General features: G+C 46.2%; 1 protein-coding gene across 1 annotated transcript in view; it reads right to left on the reverse strand.

Annotated features, from left to right (window-relative positions):
• LOC115473059 (cytochrome P450 2D15-like) overlaps window positions 1-24565 on the reverse strand; it is a 105909-nt gene that overhangs the window by 27332 nt on the left and 54012 nt on the right. The window contains exons 6-7 of the mRNA XM_030207692.1: window positions 14632-14773; window positions 6017-6204 (exon numbers count right to left, since the gene is read on the reverse strand). Of these exons, the coding sequence (XP_030063552.1) occupies window positions 6017-6204; window positions 14632-14773 (330 nt within the window). The remainder of the gene's footprint in view (window positions 1-6016; window positions 6205-14631; window positions 14774-24565) is intronic.

Raw genomic sequence — 24565 nt, forward strand, 5'->3', positions numbered from 1 at the left:
GGACCATAACTGCTAATTAGTACCACCTGCAACCAATTATAACCAATAAGGGAAAATTAGGTTCTTACCTTGGTAATTTTCTTTCCTTTAGTCATAGCAGATGAAGCCATTACGTATGGGTTGTGTCCATCAACCAGCAGGGGGAGATAGAGAGCACTCAACTTTTCACAGTGCCTCATGGCCAGCCAGCTCCACTGCCTCTTCAGTATTTGAAGCTTCCAAAGCAGTATGGCAAACCGCAATGGGAATAACATGAACTTTCCTCACAGCGAACGCATGGCCCCTTAACAAGGGCATGAACTCAAAAGGAGGGGATACATGCAACCTCCTGGAGGGAATAAACTCGTCCTCCTTATTGTATAACTGGAGGGGATACACACAACCTCCTGGAGGGAATAAACTCATCCTCCAAAACATAAATTGGAGGAAATGGCCTAATCCTCCTATAAGTGAACATGAATCCTGAAGACTGTTTTCAACTTTCTCCCAAGGAAGGAACTTCAGGAAACAAGAACAGAACCTGAAACAGATTCACAGCATACAGACAATCATACAGGGAGGGCTCATAGCTTTATCTGGTATGACTAAAGGAAAGAGAATTACCAAGGTAAGAACCTAATTTTCCCTTCCTTGTCATCAAGCAGATGAAGCCATTACGTATGGGATGTAACAAAGCAATCCCTAGATAGGGTGGGAACAAGTCACACCACGCGCTAGCACTTGTGCTCCAAAACGCGCATCCCTCCTAGCAGCCACATCCAGCCTGTAATGTCAGGCAAAAGACAGCTTAGAAGCCCATGTTGCTGCACTGCATATCTCTTGACGAGAGAGTGCTCCAGTTTCAGCCCAAGAGGAAGAAATCGCTCTGGTAGAATGCGCCTTAAAGGCTACAGGCGGAGACCGGCCGGCAAGCAGATAAGCTGAAAAGATAGTTTCTTTGAGCCAGCGGGCAATAGTGGCTTTAGACGCTGGAGACCCTCTGCGAGGACCTGATAGCAAAACAAACAGATGATCCTAGATCCTGAAAGAGATAGTAACTTGCAGATACTGCAGCAGAGTCCTGCGCACATCCAACAGGTGCAACTGCCCAAAAGATTCTGGAAACTCCTCCTTATCAAAGGAGGGCAAGAAAATAGGCTGGTTTAGGTGAAACGCTGAAACCACCTTAGGCGTGAAGGAAGGCACGGTCCGAACCGTGACCCCGGACTCTGAGAATTGCAGAAATGGGTCTCTACAGGACAGCGCCTGGAGCTCTGACACCCGTCTCGCCGAAGTAATGGCCTTTACTGTCAAATCTTTCTCCGATGCTCGCCGAAGCAGCTCAAAAGGAGAAGCTTGCAGGGCCTTCAAAACTAGCCCCAGGTTCCAAGCTGGACAGGGTGCTCGCACGGAAGGCCGGAGCCGAAGCACCCCACTAAGAAACCGTGCCACATCTGGATGAGCAGCTAAAGACACGCCTTCAACCTTACCACGAAGGGAGGCCAACGCTGCCACTTGCACCCGCAGGGAATTATAGGCCAAGCCTATTTGTACACCATCTTGCAAAAAGTCCAGAATCGGCGAGACAGGAGCCCGCATGGGTGTGATCGCTTTTGAAGCACACCAAGACTCAAACTGGCGCCAAATCCTGACATAAGCCACGGAAGTGGAATGCTTGCGGGCCTGCAGGAGAGTGGAAATGACTGTGTTTGAATAACCTTTGTCCCTCAATTGCGCCCTCTTAATCGCCATGCCATAAGACCAAAGCGGCAGGCGTCCTCCATGGCTACCGGGCCCTGTGACAACAGGTTCGGTACCAGAGGTAAAGGAAGGGGAGCCTCCACTAGCATCTGTCGGAGGTCCGCATACCAAGGCCTCCTGGGCCAATCCGGGGCGATGAGCACCACTTCTCCTGGGTGCAGCCGAATCCGCAGGAGCACGCGCCCTATCAAGGGCCACGGAGGGAACACATATAGTAGGCCCGGAGGCCAGGGCTGAGTCAAGGCATCCAACCCTGCCGAGCGAGGATCTCTCCGTCTGCTGAAGAAGCACGGGACTTTGGCATTTGAACTTGTCGCCATAAGATCCATCACGGGCTTGCCCCATTTGGCACATATCTGCAGGAATACTTCGTCTGCTAGTTCCCATTCTGCTGGATCGATCTGATGCCTGCTTAGATAATCGGCTTGCACGTTGCTCTGACCTGCAATGTGAGCTGCCGACAGAAACTGAAGATGCAGCTCGGCCCAGTGGGAAATCTGTTCGGCCTGCGCGGCCAGTGCTCTGCACTGAGTGCCGCCTTGTCGATTTATGTAGGCCACTGCTGTCGTGTTGTCCGACATCATTCTGACAGCCAATCCTTCCAGGGTCACTTGAAAGGCCAGAAGCGCCTGAAACACCGCTTTCAACTCCAGGCGGTTGATGGACCACTCTGACTCCTCGGGTGTCCATAGACCCTGGGCATGCTTCCCCTTGCAATGTGCGCCCCAGCCCTTCAGGCTGGCATCTGTCACTACTAGACACCAATCGGGGAGCGCCAGCGGCATTCCTCACCGCAGCATGCTGTCCGAGAGCCACCACTCCATGCTGAGTCAGGCCGCAGGGAGCCAAGAAAGTCTGCATTGATAATCCTGAGAAACTGGAGACCATCTTTGAAGTAGGGAATACTGTAGAGGTCTCAGGTGCGCTCTCGCCCAGGGCACCACTTCCAATGTGGCTGTCATCGATCCCAGCAGCTGGACAATGTCCCAAGCTCGCGGGCAGGGCATCCTCAGGAGCAGACGGACCTGATTCTGAAGCTTGCACCGCCTTAGCTCGGGTAGGTATACATAGCCCGAGTCTGTGTCGAACCTGGCCCCCAAATATTCTAGAGATTGCGAGGGGGTCAAGTGACCTTTGGCCATATTGACAACCCAGCCTAGAGATTGAAGTACTGAGACCACTCTGGCTGTAGCTTGATAGCTCTCTGTTACAGAGTCTGCTCTGATAAGCCAGTCGTCTAGGTACGGGTGAACCCTGATACCTTCTCTCCTGAGCAAAGCAGCTACTACCACCATTACCTTCGAAAAGGTTCGGGGAGCTGTGGCGAGGCCAAAAGGCAAGGCCCGGAACTGGAAATGTTTTCCCAACACCGCAAACCTCAGAAACTTCTGGTGCGGGGGGCAAATTGGTATGTGCAAGTAAGCTTCTTTCAGGTCTAGAGACGTGAGAAACTCTCCTGGCTGTACCGCAGCAATGACGGAGCGCAAGGTTTCCATGTGGGAATGCCGCATTCTCAGGGACTTGTTTAATTCTTTTAAGTCCAGAATAGGGCGAAAAGACCCACCTTTTCGCGGCACCACAAAGTAGATGGAGTATCAGCCGTAGCCGTGTTCGGCGGGAGGTACCGGGGACACGGCCCCTAACTGAATCAGACCTTGCAAAGTCTCCTCTACCGCCGCCCGTTTGGCGGCAGAACCGCATCGGGACTCCACAAACACGTCTCTTACTGGGGCGTTGAATTCTATTCTGTAGCCATCTCTGATCAGGTCCAGAACCCACTGATCTGAGGAAATATTGGCCCACTCCTCGGCAAAGAGGGAAAGATGTCCTCCGATGACAGGAAGCGAGGAGGGGGCCGGCGCACCATCACTGAGAGGGTCACCCCTGAACTCCAGGCCTAGAGCCGGTGGCTGCGGAACGCTTGTCCGAGCGAAAGGAGTTCCTCTGCTGAAAAACGGGCACGAGAAGTGAACCCAGCAGAACGCCCCGGGCGGTACCTTCTAGCTTCACGGAAGCGAGGTCTATAAGAGGAGTGGACCGCCTGGCCCTTGGAGGAAGGCCTCGGCCTATCTTCGGGCCAGCGCTGGGGTTTAGGATCTCCCAGGCCTTTAACAATTTTTTTTCCCCAACTCCTCACCAAATAGGAGAAGGCCTTGAAAGGGCAACTTCACCAACCTTTGCTTAAAGGCCATGTCCGCTGCCCAATGTCGTAGCCAAATAAGACGGCGAGCCGCCACTGCTACTGCCATTTGTTTAGTCGAAGCTCTGACAATATCATAAAGGGCATCAACCAAAAAGAACAAGGCCAACTCCAGCCGCGGAACCACATCCGAGAAGGGCTCCGCTCCATCTCCGGGCTGTTCCACTGCCTGTTGCAACCACGCCAGGCAGGCTCAAGCAGCATAACAACTGCATGCAGACGCCCGAACAGTAAGACCTGCAATTTCAAAGGACCATTTAAGTGCTGCTTCCAGCCTACGGTCTTGTATATCCTTCAGGGCAACTCCTCCTTCCACAGGGAGGGTAGTTCTCTGTCACCGCAGTGACTAGGGCATCTACTTTAGGCATTGCAAAGTGAGCCAAATGCTCCTCACGCAGAGGGAATAATTGCCCCATAGCCCTGGAAACTTTCAAAGGTCCCTCGGGGTCAGCCCACTGAGCCGAAATAAGCTCTTGGATGAAGTCATGCAAAGGAAAGGCTCAAGCAGGCTTTTTGGTACTAGCCATCCTAGGATTCACAGAGGAGGCCGTGCCACTGACAGGCTCTTCAATAGAAAGGACCTGTAGGGCATCTGAAATAAGCGCTGGCAGCTTATCACGGTGGAAAATCCTCACCGCGGAGGGATCATCCAGATCCTGTGGTAATTCTGCACCTGACTCTGGCTCCTCAGACCACGAAGGCCTGCCAGAACTCTCCAAATCCTCACAGCCCGACCACGGGGGGGGGGGGGGGGGGGGGGGGAAGGAGGTGCACCATAATCTGAAGGGGAATTAGCCCTTCTACGCTTTTCTTTATGCCAATTATCAGAGAAAATAGCCTCAGCGGGCAGTCCCAGGCCAGAATCCACCGGGGGGGGGGGGGGGGGGGACAATAGAAGGGGCCTCAGACGACCCTTGAGGGAGAGCTCTTTTCAGCATGTATGCTTTATGCAAAAATAACACAAAATCAGGGGAGAAAAACTCGCCCTGGGCACCCAGATCCCGTCCGGGGCTAGCCGCTCCCTGAATAGCCTCAATTCGAGGTCCCCCCCCCCCCCCCCCCGGGCTCAGGGCTTTCCGTCTCTACGGAGGCTGCGCCATGCGGAGAATTCAAAATGGCGTCCGCTGCCAGCTCTGAGCGGGAAGAATCATCGCTCGCCATGCTCGGGCCGGCTCTTACACCTGTATAGCACGATTTACAGAGCCCCGCTGCTGATTTGCGCTTGCCACACCGGGAACAGCGCTTTACATTTGCAGCCATTGCCGAAAACGGCGGGAAAATTCAAAATGGCGGTTTCTCGCCAACAACGCCCCGATCGCGGGCCCACCCCAGAGGAGTTAGAAAACACTCTTACTTCACCGGACCGAGTATCACAGCTCCGGTCCCATAGAAGAATCAAAGGAAAACTTCTGTTCCATTTTTTTTTTTTTAACGCTGTGAGGAAAGCAGAGGTAAAAAGAACTCCGGAGGCTCAGATGAGTGGGAAAGGCAGGGAAAGGCGAACCAATGTGCCTGCATCCACTGAGTGGGAAAGGACAGGGAAAAGCAAGCTAATATGTCCACATCTACGGGGGCATGGGTAAGGCAGGGAAAGGGCTAACCTATGTGCCTTCAAAGTGAAGCTGCTATAGCCTCTAACACCCCGGCTAACAACTGGCAAGCCAGGAACCACCCCCAGGCAGATTTTTGATGGAGCTCGAAGAAGCTGCAGCCACCCTGCTTGGGGAGATACAGAATACTGAAGAGGCAGTGGAGCTGTCTGGCCATGATGAGGCACTGTGAAAAGTTGAGTGCTCTCTATCTCCCCCTGCTGGTTGATGGACACAACCCATACATAATGGCTTCATCTGCTTGATGACAAGGAATTGGTTGTTAATGTCAATTAGCAGCTCATCACTCTATAACTTGCACACACAAGTATATCATTGAGGGATAGGCACCCATGTGTCTTCATAAAACAAGGTTCAAATAAGCAGCATCCTCTTGTGAAATTACTTTCTCTACGGTATTTCAGTAGGTGGAGAAAATGGTCAGACTGGATAGAGACCATGATTTTCTCTCTACATTTCTCTGTACCTTAGGGATGAAAAAACGCTGAATCTCAGTGTCTCTGTATGTGAAATGAGGCAGGCTCAAGGGTATAATGTCACCATAGCGCTGAATTTCATGGATGACAGCATTGATGAAAGGCATGTTCATCTGATCGTCCAGTACAGGTCTCCTGTCTCTGCCAATCACCCGATCAATTTCTTCATGAACTCCTCCTGAAAGCACAGGGAGACTTTACATTGGGGTAATGTAGAGAATTATATGTATAACTGTCACATGCGGTGGTTTCACTGCAGTAGAAATAAGAGAGTGATGACAGCCTGCAGATGCTGGCTGCAACACTGTGCTTCCTTCAGTTACAGTCACTCTTTTCTCTCTCACAGTACCCCACCTTCACTCAAGGAAGTGCAGGACTGCTGCCAAGCTGCTAGAAAGTCTTGCAGTTCGCTCCCAACCCTGTGATGACATTTTAAAAACTGCAGGTCTATAAACAGCCAGGAGAGACTCCTAGCCATTTAAATCACCTGTCCATGGATCATCAGGAATTTTCAGTGGCACTTAACCAGATAGTACCGCTGAAAATGCCTGATTAGCGCCCAAGCCAAAATCGGCTATTTTGTGGGCGTTCTGGGAGCGAAATCAGCACTTAGCTAGCCAGGGCTGGTCTTAGGGACACTCATACAGGGCCTCATGCTCCTAGGGGCCCTGCAGCGGCGGTCTCAGCATGACCCTCTTTTTCCTTGTCCACACTCTGAATCTAGCATCTCTTCTTCCTCTAAAATTGCGTCACCCCTGGCGCTAGCTACAATTAAGACATACTACTGGGGCCGGCATCAGGGCCTTCCCTCTGCCAGTCTTGCCCGTGTGGAAGCAGGAAGTTACCACACGAATGGCGGGACCAGCAGAGGGAAGGCCCTGATGCTGGCCACAGCAGTGTGCCTTAATTGCAGCCAGTGCCGTGGGTGGAGTAACTTTAGAGGATCTGGGAGGGAGGAAGAGATGCTTGATTTGAGGTGGGGAGAAGGGAGAAATATGTAGAAGCTCACTCTGGACACGACAGGATGGGAAAGTTGTGGGTAAAGACGAATCTTGATTCTGTTCCTGATTACATCCATCTTCCCTTAGTGGAACTTGTGTCCCACTAGCTACAAGCATTCCTGCACAGGTAGTTGTGGGTTTGGAAGGTGGAGTGTACACCATACAACGTGCTTGGAATCCAGCTCAACCTGGGCCCAGTAGCAAGGAAGAAAGTGCTGGTGTGCATCCAGTTTCTCCCTTTTAGCATGCACATCTGTTTTAAAGCCTAGTTTCTATTTTTTTAAATTTCTTTGGCTTTTTACTGTGATCGGATTAACCATGTGTTTAGCAAGATTTACCATCTTGCAGTGCAGGTTAACAAATAAGTATTTACACCAAGCTGTTAAGTAGAACTGTACAGGCTTTGCACACGCATTCTAACGTTTGTAGTACATTAACTTGGACCCCTCCGGGAGGGGGGGAGGGAGGAAAAGGGTGATAGATAGAAGCTGGACTATTGAGGGGGGGCTAAACCCAGGGGGAACTAGAGAGAGATGGACATGTGCTGAGCCGGGGAAGGGGGCTGGAGGGAGATGGACATGTACTTGGCCAATTGGAGGGGAGCTGGACATGTGCTGGACCAGGGGAGGTGGAGGAAGAAGGAGATAGAGATGTGCTGGGCCAGGAGGGGGCCAGGGGGCATTGGAGGGAAATGGGCTGGACTTGGGGGGGGGGGTTAGATGGAGATGGATATACTCTGGACCTGTTTCACACAGCTGGGCTGCGTCAGGGACTACGGAAATAGAAAATTAAATAAATATATTAAAAAGTATTTAATACAATATAATAATATCAGCTGATAATATAGTAATACCATGACATAAAAAGTAACACACTCTTAATGGAATAAATTTAAAAAAATATATCTGCACATATACATTCATAAAATAAAATCAAAAAGCAATACATAAACAAATAAAATTAATATTATGTAAATGAAGTGTATAGCAAATAATTATTAATAAATACACAATCATAAAACACAAGTATCAAAACTTCTCTTCCATACATGTAAAGAATATAACAGACGTGTTCAATAGAAAACAAATCATCTCTCTTGAATACATATGTAAAAGCAAAATAAAAGTAGTGTAATCTTCAATACTGAAACATATAAATAGAAATCTAGATAGGACACCTTCCTACTTAGTAATCCTTACTACGAAACACTCGTAAAGGGATGTAGGTTCCAACAATTGTTACTATATAAAAAAATTGAAAAAAATGTAAAAAAATAATAATCAGAGACCAGGACATAACTAAAACAAAAAAAAATGATTAAAAAACGATAAAAGGTAACTCACTTGAACCCCAACTATACAAAGCTCGGAAAAAACTACTACTACTACTACTTAACATTTCTAGAGCGCTACTAGGGTTACGCAGCGCTGTACAAATTAACAATTAAGGACGGTCCCTGCTCGGAAGAGCTTACAATCTAATGGACGAAATGTCAAGTTGGGGTAGATAAGTTTCCTGAGAAGTGGTGTAGTGATTAGGAGCCGAAGGCGACATTGAAGAGGTGGGCTTTGAGCATTGATTTGAAGATGGGTAGGGAGGGGGCACGGCGTATGGGCTCAGGGAGTGTGTTCCAGGCATGGGGTGAGGCGAGATAGAAGGGACGGAGCCTGGAGTTGGAGGTGGTGGAGAAGGGTACTGAAAGGAGGGATTTGTCTTGAGAGCGGAGGTTACGGGTAGGGACATAAGGGGAGATGAGGGTAGAGAGGTACGGAGGGGCCGCAGATCGAGTGCATTTGTAGGTGAGTAAGAGAAGCTTGAACTGTATGCGGTATCTGATTGGGAGCCAGTGAAGTGACTTGAGGAGAGGGGTGATATGAGTATATCGGTTAAGGCGGAAGATAAGACGTGCGGCAGAGTTACCCCATCAGAAATCATATATGTTATGAATTATCCATTTATCTTCTTCTAGTTTTACCTGTTTTTCTTATGAACCTTATTTGTAATAATATTCTGAACTTCTTCCGTTAATGTGATTGCCATTGCAACATAATGTAAGCCACATTGAGCCTGCAAGTGGGTGGGGAAAATGTGGGATACAAATGCAGCAAATAAATAAATATATATACATGTGAATGAGAAACCTAAAGTATAAAAGATAACGTGAAATAAATACCCTAATCACGGATGACGTTGGTTTGACTTGGAGCTCTGTGATTGGGCTGTTTCCACCATGTAATTAGGGTAGAAAGAATAAAAGCAGCAATGAGAACGCCGCCACCACTTTACAGCAGTAAATAACGAAGGCTGGAGATGCCGATGCCATGGAAATTCAGTAACTTTAAAGTCAGGTTTATTAAATAAAAAGAAAAAATAAGGGGAGTTGATGATTTTGTAACCCTATTTTTGTTATTCCAGGGAGTGTTCTTTGAAATAGCCTCAAAGCGAAACATAGCCTATGTTGGACTAAAGAATCCCCTGACTGAGAGGTCCTGCATTCATCTAGAGATGAGTATTCATGTCTAAGTCATCTTATTGAACAGCGACATTAGTAAATAGACTGAGAAATTGTTGATTATAACAAAGAAAATAAAAGAAAAAAGGAAAATAACAATTTAAAATGATCAACACCTTAGACTGATGAGGAGATGGATGCGTAAAGCTTACTGATTTTGAAACCTGATTCAGTAAGTGGCACTGCTGAGGTCTTTCATTAAATACCAGCTAACGGGAGGTGATATTGTAGCAGTATGATCTAAAACCTCCTGACAGAGAATTGTGGTATATGTGAGCTTTGGGAAATATGCATCTTTGATATCTTGTATTTCCAATTCTGTTTCTCTAGTATTGCTGTATATGCAGACTCAGACTCACAATCAGTTTTCCAGTTCAGATTTTGCCTTTGTATCTCTTACTGGTCTGCGATTCCTCGTTTCATATTTGTTGATGGTCTGTCTGTGTTTTGCACGTGTGAGCAAGGTGAATTATCCTGCTAGTATGTAGTTTCTGTGTAGAGATATGTAGCAGTCCCATTTGTTCTGTTTTCTCACTAGATAGTGTATTGGGGTTTTAGGGTCAGGTGTACTATTTACAGTAATATTCACAATGCTACTTTTCACAGATGAGGTTGCTTCCCTTTGCATCCTGAGAATTAGTGCTGTTATGGTAGAGTAAGGTACTGAGTGCTTAGTGTTTTGCAGTTGAGGGATTGTGTGTTGGCCTTACTGAGGTGACTTCAAAACTTTAATTTAATTTTAGTTTGTCAAAACATCAGACAGGGTTTGTGAAATAATCATCGAATGTACATACTGTGTTTCCCCGAAAATAACACACTGTCTTATATTAATTTTTGCCCCCAAAAATGCGCTAGGTCTTATTTTCAGGGGCTGTCTTATTTTTCAGGGAAACATCGGGGTTGGTCCGCCCGCCCTCCATCGCTCCCGGAACTAACCTTAAACACCTCCTTTCACCTTCGCAGCAAGCAGCAGCAGGGCAGGCCACTCCTTCCTTCCGTGTCCCGCCCTCACCTGACGTAACGTCCGCGAGGGCGGGGAAACCCATATTATTGAAACATGATGGGTGTTGATCTTTCGTTTCGATAATATGGTCGGGGACACCCAAATCTCAACATTTAGGTCTACCTTAAAGATGGTCGACCTAAATGTTGAGATGGTCGTCCCCGGTTTTCGGCCATAATGGAAACCGAGGACGCTCATCTCAAAAACGACCAAATACAAGCCCTTTGGTCGTGGGAGGAGCCAGAATTCATAGTGCACTGGTCCTCCTCACATGCCAGAACACCAACCGGGCACCCTAGGGGGTACTGCAGTGGACTTCACAAATTGCTCCCTGGTGCATAGCTCCCTTACCTTGGGTACTGAGCCCCCCAACCCCCCCCAAAGCCCACTCCCCACAACTGTACACCACTACCATAGCCCTAAGGGGTGAAGGGGAGACCTACATGTGGGTTCAGTGGGTTTCGGGTAGATTTTGGAGGGCTCACATTTACCACCACAAGTGTAATAGGTAGGGGGGGATGGGCCTGGGTCCGTCTGCCTGAAGTGCACTGCACCCACTAAAACTGCTCCAGGGACCTGCATACTGCTGTGATGGAGCTGGGTATGACATTTGAGGCTGTCATAGAGGCTGGCAAAAAATGTTTTTACATTTTTTTTTAGGGTGGGAGGGGGTTAGTGACCACTGGGGAAATATGGGGAGGTGATCCCCGATACCCTCCGGTGGTCATCTGGTCAGTTCGGGCACCTTTTCACGGCTTGGTCGCAAGAAAAAATAGACCAAGTAAAGTTGGACAAGTGCTCGTCAGGGACGCCCTTCTTTGTTCCATTATTGGCCGAGGATGCCCATCTCTTAAGCATGCCCCAGTCCCGCCTTCGCTATGGTGCCGACACACCCTCTGAACTTTGGTCATCCCCGTGACAGGAAGCAGTTGAGGATGCCCAAAATCGGCTTTCGATTATGCCGATTTGGGCGACCCTGAGAGAAGGACGCCCATCTCCCAATTTGTGTTCAGAAGATGGGCGCCCTTCTCTTTCGAAAATAAGCCTGATTGTGAGACTCAAAGGTGAAGGGGACAAATATGTAGAAGCTGATAAAGATAAGTTGGAATTACTTAACAAATATTTCTGTTCTGTGTTCACAGCTTAAAGGCCACGAGCAGGACCACAGAAGACAACACAAAGGATGGTAGTCCCTGAATGATTTTTAGAGGACTATGTTCGTGCAGAGCTAGCTAAACTAAAGGTGGACAAAGCAATGGATCCAGATGTCATACATCAGAGAGTACTGAAGAAACTTAAGGAAGTTCTAGCAGCTCTGCTGGCTGACCTTTTCAGTGCTTCTCTAGAGTTGGGAATGGTCCTGGAGGACTGAAGAAGAGCACGTGGTCCCTCTCCACAAAAGTGGAAGTAAGAAAGAGGTTGGGAACTACAGGCCAGTAAGTCTGACTTCTGTGGTAAGTAAATTAATGGAAACACTTTTAAAACAGAATAGTAAAGTTTTAGGAATATAATGGACTACAGGACCTGAGGCAACATGGTTTCACTAGAGACAGGTCTTGTCAGACAAATCTGATTAATTTCTTTGACAGGTGACTAGAGAGTTGGATCGAGGGAGAGCGCTAGATGTGGTGTATTTAGATTTTAGCAAAGCCTTTTGGCATGATTCTGTATAGACGACTAATAAATAAACTAAGTGCTCTTGGTATGGGCCCTAAAGTGACTGACTGGGTTAGGAACTGGAGTGGAAGGCAATAGAAGATATTTGTAAATGGAACTCATTCTGAGGGAAAGGATATTACCAGTGGTGAGCCACAATGTTTGGTTCTTGGGCTGGTTATTTTTAACATTTTTGTAAGCGTTATTGCTGAGGGGCTGTCTGGTAAAGTTTACCACTTTGTGGATGATACGAAAATCTGCAATAGGGTAGACACCCATGATGGTGTGGATAACAGGAGGAAGGACTTAGCGAAGCTACAGGAATGGTCTGGAATTTGGCAGCTTAGATTTAATACTAAAAAATGCAAGGTCATGCATTTGAGCTGCAAAACCCCTAGCAAACAGTACAGTTTATGGGGTGCAGAACATTTGTGCACGAAAAAGGAGCGGGACTTGGGTGTGATCATATGTGATGAGCTTAAGGTGGCCAAACAGATAGAAAAGGTGATGGCAAAAACTAGAAGGATGCATGGGTGCATAGGGAGAGGAATGGCCAGTAGGAAAAAGGAGATGATGCCTTCCTGTATAAGACTATGGTGAGATCCCATTAGAATATTCTGTGCAATTCTGGAAACCACACCTTCAAAAAGATATAAACAGGATGGAGTCAGTCCAGAGGGTGGCTACTAAAATAGTCAGTGGTCTTCATCAAAAAGCTTATGGGGACAGACTTAAAGATCGCAATATGTATTCTTTGGAAGAAAGACGGGAGATGGGAGATATGATGGAGTCTTTGGTAAGTATCTTTGTGGCATAAACGCACAAGAGGCGAGTCTCTTTCAATTGAAAGGAAGTTCTGGAACAAGGGGGCATACGATGAAGGTGAAAGGGGATAGATTCAGAAGTAACCTGAGGAAAGTGGTGCGTTTCTGGGAAGGTCTCCAGATGGAAGTGGTGGAGACGAAAACAGTAACTGAATTCAAGAGAGCTTGGGACAAGTACATAGGATCTCTACAGGAGTAACAGGGAGAGTAGATTGCATGAATGAGCAGACTGAATAGGCCATATGATCTATATCTGCCTACATTTTGCCAAGTTTCTATATTAACTGGGCAGCAGCCTCTCCTATCCAGTTAAACCCTTTCGAATACTAACCCCCAGGCATGGCAGACATACACTGTAGGTGTCAGTGTGCAACATGTTGCTGCTGCATTGGGTGTATTTCTTAAAGCCTTCTTTATTCCCTGTGCCATAAATAAATCGCTGCAGTGAAACCAAATGACTCAAAAGGGAGTATCAGATCCCAGTCAAGACACCAACACTGTGCTGTGTACAACCATGCAATAAATGAAAAAAAAAAAAAAAAAGAGAAACTAACCAAATAAACTCATCTAGGGCTGTCTACATGGAGAAAACGATGAAAGAGATGGCAACTCATTAACAAATGTAAAAACAAACCACATTTTTACCCGACCATGATCTGAAAAACATTTACCTCAGGGCTCTGCAGGAAAAGAATAGAACTCCTGTACATGCTCAGTAGAGCATTCTCACTCTTAACCTTAATTTATACTGCTCTGATCCAGGAACTATCAGATGGCATTACTCACTTATGAATACTGCTACCCTGTTATTAATTCTTCAGGTACAGCTGTGTTTGTAGCATCCAAGGTGCCAGAAAAATCCTTTTCAATGGATTCCTAGTGACTGGTGCCAGCGCATGCAAAATTCTCTCAAAAGTGAGATCAGGGCTGTGCCAAGGGTCTCTGGCGCCCCCCTGCAGACTACCAGTTGGCGGCGCCCCCCACCCCCCCACCCCCGCACCTGCCTGGCTCCAAGGCAGCGATTCCCCTCTCTCCCCTGCCCTCCCGCTCCCAAGTAGGAACTGCCCGCCCTCTTCTCCCCCCCAAGATTCCGTTCCTTTTTTTTTTCTTTTAAATTTACCTTCCTCCGGCAGCGCAGCGTCATTGAAGGAGGCGGCGCTCCCAATCCCGACGTCTCTAGCCTTCCCTTGTTCGCTGCTCACTGCCCCGCCTTCTTCTGACGTCAGAAGAAGGCAGGGCAGTGAGCAGCGAACAAGGGAAGGCTAGAGACGTCGGGACTGGGAGCGCCGCCTCCTTCAATGATGCTGCGCTGCCGGAGGAAGGTAAATTTAAAAGAAAAAAAAAAGGAACGGGATCTTGGGGGGGAGAAGAGGGCGAGCAGTTCCTACATGGGAGCGGGAGGGCAGGGTAAGCACGCAGCGGCGGCGCCCCACAGAGGATAGCGCCCCCCTGCAGCGCTTACCCCGCTTACCGCATCGGCACGGCCCTGAGTGAGATGTGTTTGTCTATTGATTTCCTCCAGAAACTCCCTTCCCTAACACCAACATTTATGCTAGAATATAGTGTTTAAAGTCTTTGATAACAATCTCCTTTCATTGTACCCTCTTACTTTGGATGTCAGGGTAAAGAAGCATGAGCAACAGTGCCCAGCGCAAGGTGGTAGCAGTGGTCTCTGTGCCAGCTCCAAATAGGTCACAAGTTGCAGCAAGAAGAGTGGTCTCCTTGAACGTGTTCCCTGGGTCATCTTTAGCCTGCAGGAACAAAAATGGGTTAGTAAGTAAGAGTGAAAAGAGACCGATTTGTTTGTCAAAAGAGGTAGCTTAAAAATTAAGGCAGTGAGATTAATATTCAAGTGGTACAAGGTGTTTCAGAAAGGGGAGGGCACTGAAAAGAAGTCAGGACAGCTGGAGGAAAATAGCTTATGCAATAAAATAAGGTGAGAAACCTCATTTTACATATCTGAGTAAAGAGGAAATGCAGAAATGAGATTACAAAAATGAGGGGTGAAAAGGAGGATTGTATGGACAGAGAAAAAGCACATTAAAATATTTTTTGTGCAGTATTCACTGAGAAAGGTGTTGGAGAAGAGCCACTGACTGGCAGGAGTACATATGGCACAGGAGTAGTAAGAAGTCCACTTACAGAAGGGAGTGTGGGGATAAAACCCCTACATAGCACTATAATATATAGCACTACAATACAATACCTGGCCAGTTAAAACTCCCTAGCAAGAGCCTGTTGTACTACATACCATAGGAATGTGCCTATTGTTTATTGAAACAATGATTCTTGGTCAAAATGACCCTACACACACATTTTCTGCAACTCAACAACTACATATTGTGATAAGGCTAGCACCTGTGGCCGCAAAGAGAAGCAGCTAATCCCCGAACTACAATCCCCAGAATCCCTTGCAAGAAGGAAAAAGAAGGGTAGACCTAAAAGGGTGGAAGGGATTTCAAACCCCAGCAGGGGGAGAAGTGGCTCAGTGCAAGGTGGGCCAGTTACTCCCTTCCACACTAGAGGGAGAAGAAGAGAAGAAGCCCAGTTCTCGTGGCTGCGAAAGCAATATATAATTCCCCCCTAGCTGTGAGAAGGGAGGGACAGATTTCCTGAAAGCTCCCAGCAACCAGGAGGGAGAGGAGACTTATTCAGAGAAGGAATCCATGGAGTAGGTGGAGGAGGGAAAGGACCTGCCACTAGAGCTTCTCTGCCTGGAAGAGCAAGCTACCATGGAGTGGGAGAATATAAACGCAGCCCTTTCCAGCACATAAAGGAAGTGTGGGAGGCCACAGACCTTGAGATGCTGTGAAGTGGGAGGTGAACTGAACTGCCAGTCCTGCTCACTGCAGGGCACCAGCAGTGCAAAGAAGAGGAAAGGTGAATTAAGTATTGTTTTTTCTTTGAAGAGATTTTCTATGGGAGTTTGTTTGAACTGTTGTGATATTATGAAATTACTGAAGACCTACTTATTCACAAAATCAAAAAAGATCCCCCATAACGATCTGACTCCCAAATTACTCCAATACATCTATTGTGGAACTCTCCCATTTTGTTTACTTGAAGTACATCCTCACAGTGGCATTCCTAGCCTGGATGACACCCGGGGCGGATCGCCGATGCGCCCCCCCCCCCCCCTGCGAAATGACAACTCCCCCCACCCCCCGGCAAAATGGCACCCCCCTCAGGTGCACGCCGCTGGGGGGGGGGGGTGCCGCGGCACGCGCCTGTCGGCTCCGAGTTCGCTAACTTCGCTCGTTCGCTGCAGCTCCCTCTGCCCCACCGCCCCCCCTTGGTACGCCACTGCATCCTCATTACTGAATATTATTATTGAATACTACATCTTGTCTTGATATCATTATGTTATGTTTTATCTATTTATCCACTTCCATTCCTACATGGTATACTGATGCACCTTTATTTGTAATAATTCTGAAATGTTTATTCCATTATATGATTGCTATGATATTCTTATGCACCTTTTCTGTATCTATATTCTGAGATTCTTATTCTATTAATGTGAATGTCGTAACATTTTGTAAGCCACACTGAGCCTGCAAATGGGTGGGAAAATGTGGGATACAAATGCAGCAAATAAATAAATAAAATAAATAAATATAGAGAAAAGCAGGCTGAACTGTTAATGAGCCCTTCTTAGTGGGGAGAAAGGTCCCTCTTGGACAGAAGAGGCCAACCCACACCTGGCCTTTGGGGGTGGGGGAGCAATGCAACTGAATTTGGCCTGTGCTTTTTGAACCGGGCCTGAACTTTTTGGGAACTGAATATTGACTGGGTTTTTGAGCTGGGCCTGAACTCTTTGGGAACTGCGTTTTGATTGTTTGTAGAACTGAGCTTGAATTAAAACTTTTTGTCCTAAGTCCAAATTAAAGTGTTGAACCTCACTGGAAACCTGTGCGCAGAACAGGACTTCCGGTTACAATATTCAAACAATTACTGCAATGGAGGAGTGGCCTAGTGGTTAGGGTGGTGGACTTTGGTCCTGGGGAACTGAGGAACTGAGTTTGATTCCTGGCATAGGCAGCTCCTTGTGACTCTGGGCAAGTCACTTAACCCTCCACTGCCTGCCGCATTGAGCCTGCCATGAGTGGGAAAGCACGGGGTACAAATGTAACAAAAAAATAAAAATAATGGAGTATATGCGGTTTGCCAGGAACAAATCCTAAGGAAACTACAGATTGCTCAGAATACTGCAGCCAGGCAAAACCCCTCCGGGAAAAACTACACTGACTACCAAGGAACGTATCGCTTTCAAGATTTGTACCTTTGTTCATAAAATAATACATGGTCTAGCTCTGCGCTATATATCTGAAGTAATCGACTTACCAATTAGAAACACTATTGAATCAGCCAGAATGTACTTAACTCTTCACTTCCCAAGTTGTAAAAGCCTGAAGTATAAATCAATATATGCGTCAAGTTTCTCTTACATATGCACACAGCTCTGGAATTCTCTACCAAAACGCCTGAAATCTAAAAATAATCAAGAATTCCGAAAAAACCTAAAAACTCACCTGTTCAAGAAGGCATACCCAACAGTATCTGACGTAAACACCGAATAATAAAATATGGTATTTTAATCAGGAAACAGACAGTTTTCAACCCAGATGCATGATCACACCCTAACATTTTGTCTGAATCACCCCAACCTATTTACTGATACTTCTTTACTGTACTTGTCAGTATAATAGTACCCCTATACTGTATTTGTTCACACCGGAGTCTGTAACCACCTCTCTGGAACTATGTAAGCCACTTTGAGCCTACTAATAAGTGGGAAAAGGTGGGATACAAATGTAACAAGTATATATATATAATATATATAAACCATAGAATTATGGTGCATTGTAACCTAGGCCATCGTCTGTTCTGTTTTACCTACTATTTATTTACTGCTTTGCAAACCACTTATTTTAATGAAAGGTAGTATATCAAATAAAGGTGAACTAAGGAGTCATTTTACTAAGCTGTTGCAAACAGTGGCCTTAGCGTGCTCTGATGCAGATTCTTCTGCACACTAAGGCTACTTTTACTGCATCTGTAAAAATTGCCTTTTTGTATTTTTTTTTGTATTAACAGCCATGTCCTAATGTTGCCAGTAAAAAAAAGTTTATTGTGTGGGCATTTATTGCCACCCATATTGTCCATATGACAGCATGATGTCACAAGGCTGAAGCCGGTTTCCCCACAGCAGCCGCCATTTTGGAACTTTCAAAACAAACTATCAGCTGTTGCATCCACATTGTGTAAAGACTTCTAGCATCTGCAGCACACCATTCAGTTAAAAGTTTGGGGAAGCTAAAGATTCCAAAGTGAAATACAGGATGTGCGAGATCAAGGAGGTTTGATTGCGAACAGGAGATGGCATGACATCAAAAAGTTGAAGCCACTTATATCAAAAGAGAAAGATGTTTGCCTACCAGAGAAAGGGATTCCCTACTTCCACAGCAAGGACAAAGACCCGACATTTTGAGGAACACCCCCCCCCCCCCAGCAACCATGCTAGAGATGGAGAAAGGAAGAAGTGGTAGTCCCGTCCGCTGATGTCAGGACACCGCGGGAACACTCTCACACTGCTCAGGAAACCTGCTTGTCTACCAGAGAAACGGATTCCCCACTTCCACAGCGAGGAGGACAAAGACCGGACATCTTGGCTGGCTCCCCCTCCCTTTTATGACTCGCTAGCCACTCTTCACCCCACTCCCATCACATCACCCACCATTGTAATTACTATACTTCCTCTCCCACCAAGGCGCTTACACACTCTCACTGACTGCCACAATACTCGCCAACTTATTAAACCACCCAGACAAAACCTCTTGCCCCAAAGCCTCTCTTACCTAACACCAGTACCAGCAATTTATATTTATTCTAGATTGGTGGGAAATAAGACTGATAATCAGAGACCTTCTAGAAGCATCTGACCTAGGCCTCCTATTTATAACAGAAACCTTACTCACTGAGCCTGAGAACCCACTCATTCCTCACTTAATGCCCATGGGCTACAACCTCTTTCACTCTCCCAGACTGGGCAAAAAAGGAAGGGGTCTTGCCCTCATTTACAAGTGCTTTTTCTCCATATCACTAGTTACAGCACATATGTCCTCCGATCTGGAATATATGTTGTGCAAACTGATGAATTGAACTGCTCCAACCAGATTCACATTATTCTCTTGTATAGGCCAACAGGCTTGTGGCCCAGGGTAGAACTCCTGCTAACCAAAGTGATCTCCTTGGTGTCACAGTTCTTCAGACTGATCATCATAGGTGACTTAAATCTTCACCTGGAGGACGATGCAGACAACTCTTGTATTTTCAAATCTCTCTTATCAATGTGCGATCTCAAGCTTCTTTCCAAAGGCCCAACCCATATATAAGGCCATACATTGGATCTTCTCGCCTCTCACCCCCCACACATCATCAGCTCATTCCAATGGCATGCTATTCCATGGTCCGACCACTACCATCTAGATTTTACTATAGACGTGCACCTGTCACCCCAATCTAAACATAAGCCTCACAAACTGATCCACTCTAGAGGGAAATAAATGAATCCACCTTTTGTTCTGCTCTGCTCTTGGAGACTCCCTTGCCTCCTGGAGACCCGCTCAAGAATCTGTTAAATCCTTTTGGAACAAAAAGGTGATTCTGGATGAAATTGCACCTATCACCACCAAATTGGTCAGACCACTGAGGAACTCATCTTGGTTTTCGGATGAATTAGCTAAACAGAAACTAGAATGCCAGTGGCTGGAGAAACAATGGAGAAAGAACCACTTAGCCAAGGATAAAGAAAACTGGAAGACGGCCTTCCAGCAACATAAGATGAAGATAGCCCTAGCCAAACAACTTTACTACAGTGCCCTGATAATTCATGTATAAAAGCTAACATCCATTGAGACTGCTACCAACCAACAAACCACTCCACCTGCTCAAGAGCTCGCAGACTTCTTTGCCAACAAGGTCATCCAAATGTGGTCCGAGGTATCTTTATCCAAGCCTCAAGATGGAGATCCACTTTCTTCAGCACTGGCCTCTCATTCTAATACCTCCCTTCCCCTAGGAGCCAAGGCCGATCAACATTGGGACACTTCTCAACCACTTTCTCTGGAAGTAGTTAATACACTGAAGTGTTGCCGCTCTCACACCCATCCTCGACTGCCACCCTGCATCCATATTCTCGTCAATCCCTACCAAAGTTGCATTATGACTCGAGAGACTTAATGATCTCCTAGATTGCCCTTACTCCTTTGCTAAAAGCTCCAGGCCTCGATCTGACTATAGCTGCCGTTTGCCCAGTAGCCAGCATCCCCCTCTTCATGAAGATTTTGGAAACATATGTCGGTGGACAACTCTCTACATACCTGGAAAACTTTGAGGGGCATAATTGAACGAAAACGCCTATCTCCATGGGCGTTTATCTCCGAGAACGGGTCCGTGAAGGGGCGGACCGAACCGTATTTTGGGAAAAAATAGACGCCCATGTTTTATTCAACAATGTGTGAGCTGGGCGTTTTTGTTTTTCAGCGATAATAGAAAATGAAAGCGCCCAGCTCAAAAACGAATAAATCCAAGACATTTATTCGTGGGAGGGGCCAGGATTCGTAGTGCACTGGTCCCCCTCACATGCCAGGACATCAACCGGGCACCCTAGGGGGCACTTTTACAAAACCAAAAAAACAGGTAAAAGAGCTCCCAGGTGCATAGCACCCTTCCCTTGTGTGTTGAGCCCCCCAAATCCCCCTCAAAACCCACTGCCCACAAGTCTACACCATTACTATAGCCCTAAGGGGTGAAGGGGGGCACCTACATGTGGGTACAGTGGGTTTGGGGGGGTTGGACGACTAATAAGCATTAAGCAGCACAATTGTAACAGGTAGGGGGGATGGGCCTGGGTCCACCTGCCTGAAGTCCACTGCACCCCCTAACAACTCCTCCAGTGACCTGCATACTGCTGCCAGGGAGCTGGGTATGACATTTGAGGGTGAAAATAAAAATGTGTGAAACATCATTTTTTTGTGGTGGGAGGGGGTTAGTGACCACTGGGGGAGTCAGGGGAGGTCATCCCTGATTCCCTCCAGTGGTCATCTGGTCATTTAGGGCACTTTTTGGGGCCTTATTCGTGAAAAAACAGGGTCCAGGAAAAGTGTCCTAAATTCTAGCTAAAAACGCATACTTTTTTCCCCATTATCAGTGAAATGCGCCCATCTTTGTTCGGCAGATAACCACGCCCCAGTTCCGCCTTCGCCACACCTCTGACACGCCCCCATAAACTTTGTCCGCATCCGCGACGGAGTGCAGTTGAAAACGTCCAAAAATCGGCTTTCGATTATACCACTTTATTCGTTTTTGTGAGATAAACGTCCATCTCCCGATTTAGGTCGGAACTTGGGCGTTTTTCTCGTTCGATTATAAGCAGGTTTGTAATACAACACCTCTAGCAATTCAGTTTCAGACCAGCACATAGCACAGAATCGCTTTTACTTACCCTCACAACATTCATCAAATATCATTTGTGTAAGGGTGACCAGGTGATTCTCCTATAGTTTGATATATTGGCAGCCTTTGACTTCGTCGATCATACATTTTTGCTTGAACGACTGGACCAAATGGGAATATCAGGAGTTGTTCAAGGAATTCCTAACAGAAGTTATACTGTCAGACAAAACTAGCTTCTTTCCCAGTACTGGGTGCATGAGTGAGGGGCTCCGCAGGGATCTCCACTCTCCCTTATCATATTTAATGTCTTCATGTCAGCCCTAGGGTCACTACCTTTAGGTCTAGGAGGACTTCTCTCCTACAATGATGGCAATACTTCTCCTTCTACCTTATAACCATTCTAAATACGATGTGACCCAACATATCACAGCGGGGATAAATTCCATCCAGAACTGGTCCCTAATAAACAAACTTAAATTAAACCCACAAAAGACCAAGCTCTTATGGCTCAGAAACCCAGCAGTACCAGTACCAGACTCCCTCCCTATAGAGTCTAATAGGTCTCTTATTGTGAAATCAGAAAACAAAGTTCTCAGTGTTCTGCTTGACTCCTCCTTAACATTCTCCCCCCACACACATTGACAAACTTTGGAGGACCATACTGTTTAAAATGAGACAACTCTGTCTGATACGCTTTTTTTTTTAAACCAGAAATCATTTGCACTATTGGTCTAAATGCTCATTCTCCACCACCTAGACTACTGCAATGTCTTGTTTCTCAGCATTAAAGTTAGTCTTCTCAGAAAACTGCAAATTATTCAGAACACCACAGCAAGATTGATCTACAGACTAAATAAATATAACAGCGCCTCAGCATACCTGACCAAACTTCACTGGCTTCCCATGAAAGATCATACCAACTTCAAAGCTGCCTCCATGATCTTCCAGATCCTCTATGGCACCACCTCAGTTTTCGTAACAGATATATTATCCCTGAGCCTAACACACTCCCTAAGACTGAAGGGCCAGCTGTTCATATCCATGCTGCCCTACAAAGGAGTTCAGTCCGGAAAGTCTTTGATTTACTCTTCCCAGTAGTCAGAACCACCCTATGGAACTCTCTACCCATCGGAATTAGATTGGAGAATGTCTGTCTATGTTTCAGAAGGAAGTTAAAAACCCATCTGTTACCAAACCCTGACTCCTAACTCACATGTCTTATTAGGACCTTTTCCCTGACAAGCACTGTAATGTTATTCTAGTCATGTAAACCATACTGAACTCTATCTAGAGGATATTAGCTGTATATAAGACCTCACTTGAATTGAATCGAATCATCATCTATCATCAGAGATCTATGTTACAATAAAGAACATTTTTTGTGCTGGATCCCCTTCTCTTTGCCTGGTCCTTCCAAAATGGAAATAAGTGTGTGGCTGTCATCATAAATACCGAAAGTTTAATTACACGATGAGTGAAGAAATATTTTCTCCGATTTGTTTTAAATTTACTACTTTCTAGTTTCATTGTGTGCCCCCTATTCCTGGTACTTTTGGAAAGAGTAAACAAGTGATTCACGTCTACCCATTCCATTACTTACAAAAACATATTAACCCTTCTGTTTACTAAGCTGCGCTAGCGGCTGCCACACAGCAATGCCAACACAGCCCATTCAAAGTGAATAGGCTATGTTGGCATAAGCGCACGGCAGCCGCTAGTGCGGCTTAGTAAACAGGGGGGTTAAAAAATGAAATCCAGAAAAAATAGAGAATAGAAATTAATTCTGCAAGCCTGGAGATATCTACACTAAAACCCAACAAATTAACCTGTTCTGAACTCTGGAACTGAGGTGTAAACTTCCCCCTTAGTTACAAGAAAACTTTCCAGACGCATTGGGTCCAAAAAAATATATGAACTGTTTTCAGATGTGACCAGGCATCTCTGTACCTTTTCTAATTCTGCTGTATCTTTTTTGAGATGCAGGCACTAGAATTGCATACAATATTCGAGGTGTGGTCGCACTATGGAGCGATACAAAGGCACTGTAATATTCTTAGGTTTGTTCTCCATTCCATTCCTAATTCTATTTGCTTTCTTAGCTGCTGATGCACACTGAGTGGAAGGTTTCAGTGATGATACCTAGATTAGATCCTTTTCCTGGGTGGTGACTCCTAATGTGAAACCTTGTATCCTGAAGCTATAATTTAGGTTTCTCTTTCCTGCATGCATCACTCTGCACTTGCTCACTTTAAATGTTCTGCCATTTAAATGCCTAGTCTTTCCAGTCTTGTGCAACTAAATATAGTGCTCAGAAAACTGTATCAAAGAAAGGAGGATAGAAGCGAAAGAGAAAGTTAACACTTGGATCATATATTTTGATACACAAAATATATCTAGGCTTCATAGTACATATCAAGTGCACCAGAATGTATGTCAATTATGACAAAGATTGTCAATATGTTTAAACCCAACATCAAGATTCAGTGAGGAATGTTTCAGGAAGACTATCTGGCATCATTGCTATTCTCACTGGCACTAAATATACTGACTATTCTTATCAATGGCTCAGGTTACAATCTGACAGATAGCTTCCAGGCTAAACAGTTCTGGGCAACGTGGAGCAAAAGAGACTAAGGTCCCAGCAGGTGCAGCTATCATAACAGAGGCAGATATAACTGTTCATTCAGTGGCCATTTAAATCAAAGAAGTACCCTCCTCATAGCCCAAGCCTGCTACCCCAGTATTGCTGCAGCACCGGCCATCAACCACAGATCTGCGGAGACAATGCAGTCCGTTCTGGTTGCAGCATCTTGGCCCAAAAGGGTGCCAATGCTTTCTGTAGGTATTTTCTTGGTGTCTATAGGACTCCTTGCTGAAACCAATGGCTGCACTGGGGAGGACACTGATTCGTACTGAGGCCGACATCTGAGCTAAGGAAACTGAATGGTCCATCTATCTCCGTCACAGAACCACAGGTGCTCCAAGTTGGTCATATCTGTAAGTTGTCTGCATCCCACAAACTGATTCATGGGGCCAACAGGTATAAGAGTCAAGGGCTCTGACAGCAAAAAATACAACTGTCTTTT

The sequence above is a fragment of the Microcaecilia unicolor genome, chromosome 1, assembly GCF_901765095.1.
Source record: "Microcaecilia unicolor chromosome 1, aMicUni1.1, whole genome shotgun sequence".
Taxonomy (NCBI): Eukaryota; Metazoa; Chordata; class Amphibia; order Gymnophiona; family Siphonopidae; genus Microcaecilia; species Microcaecilia unicolor.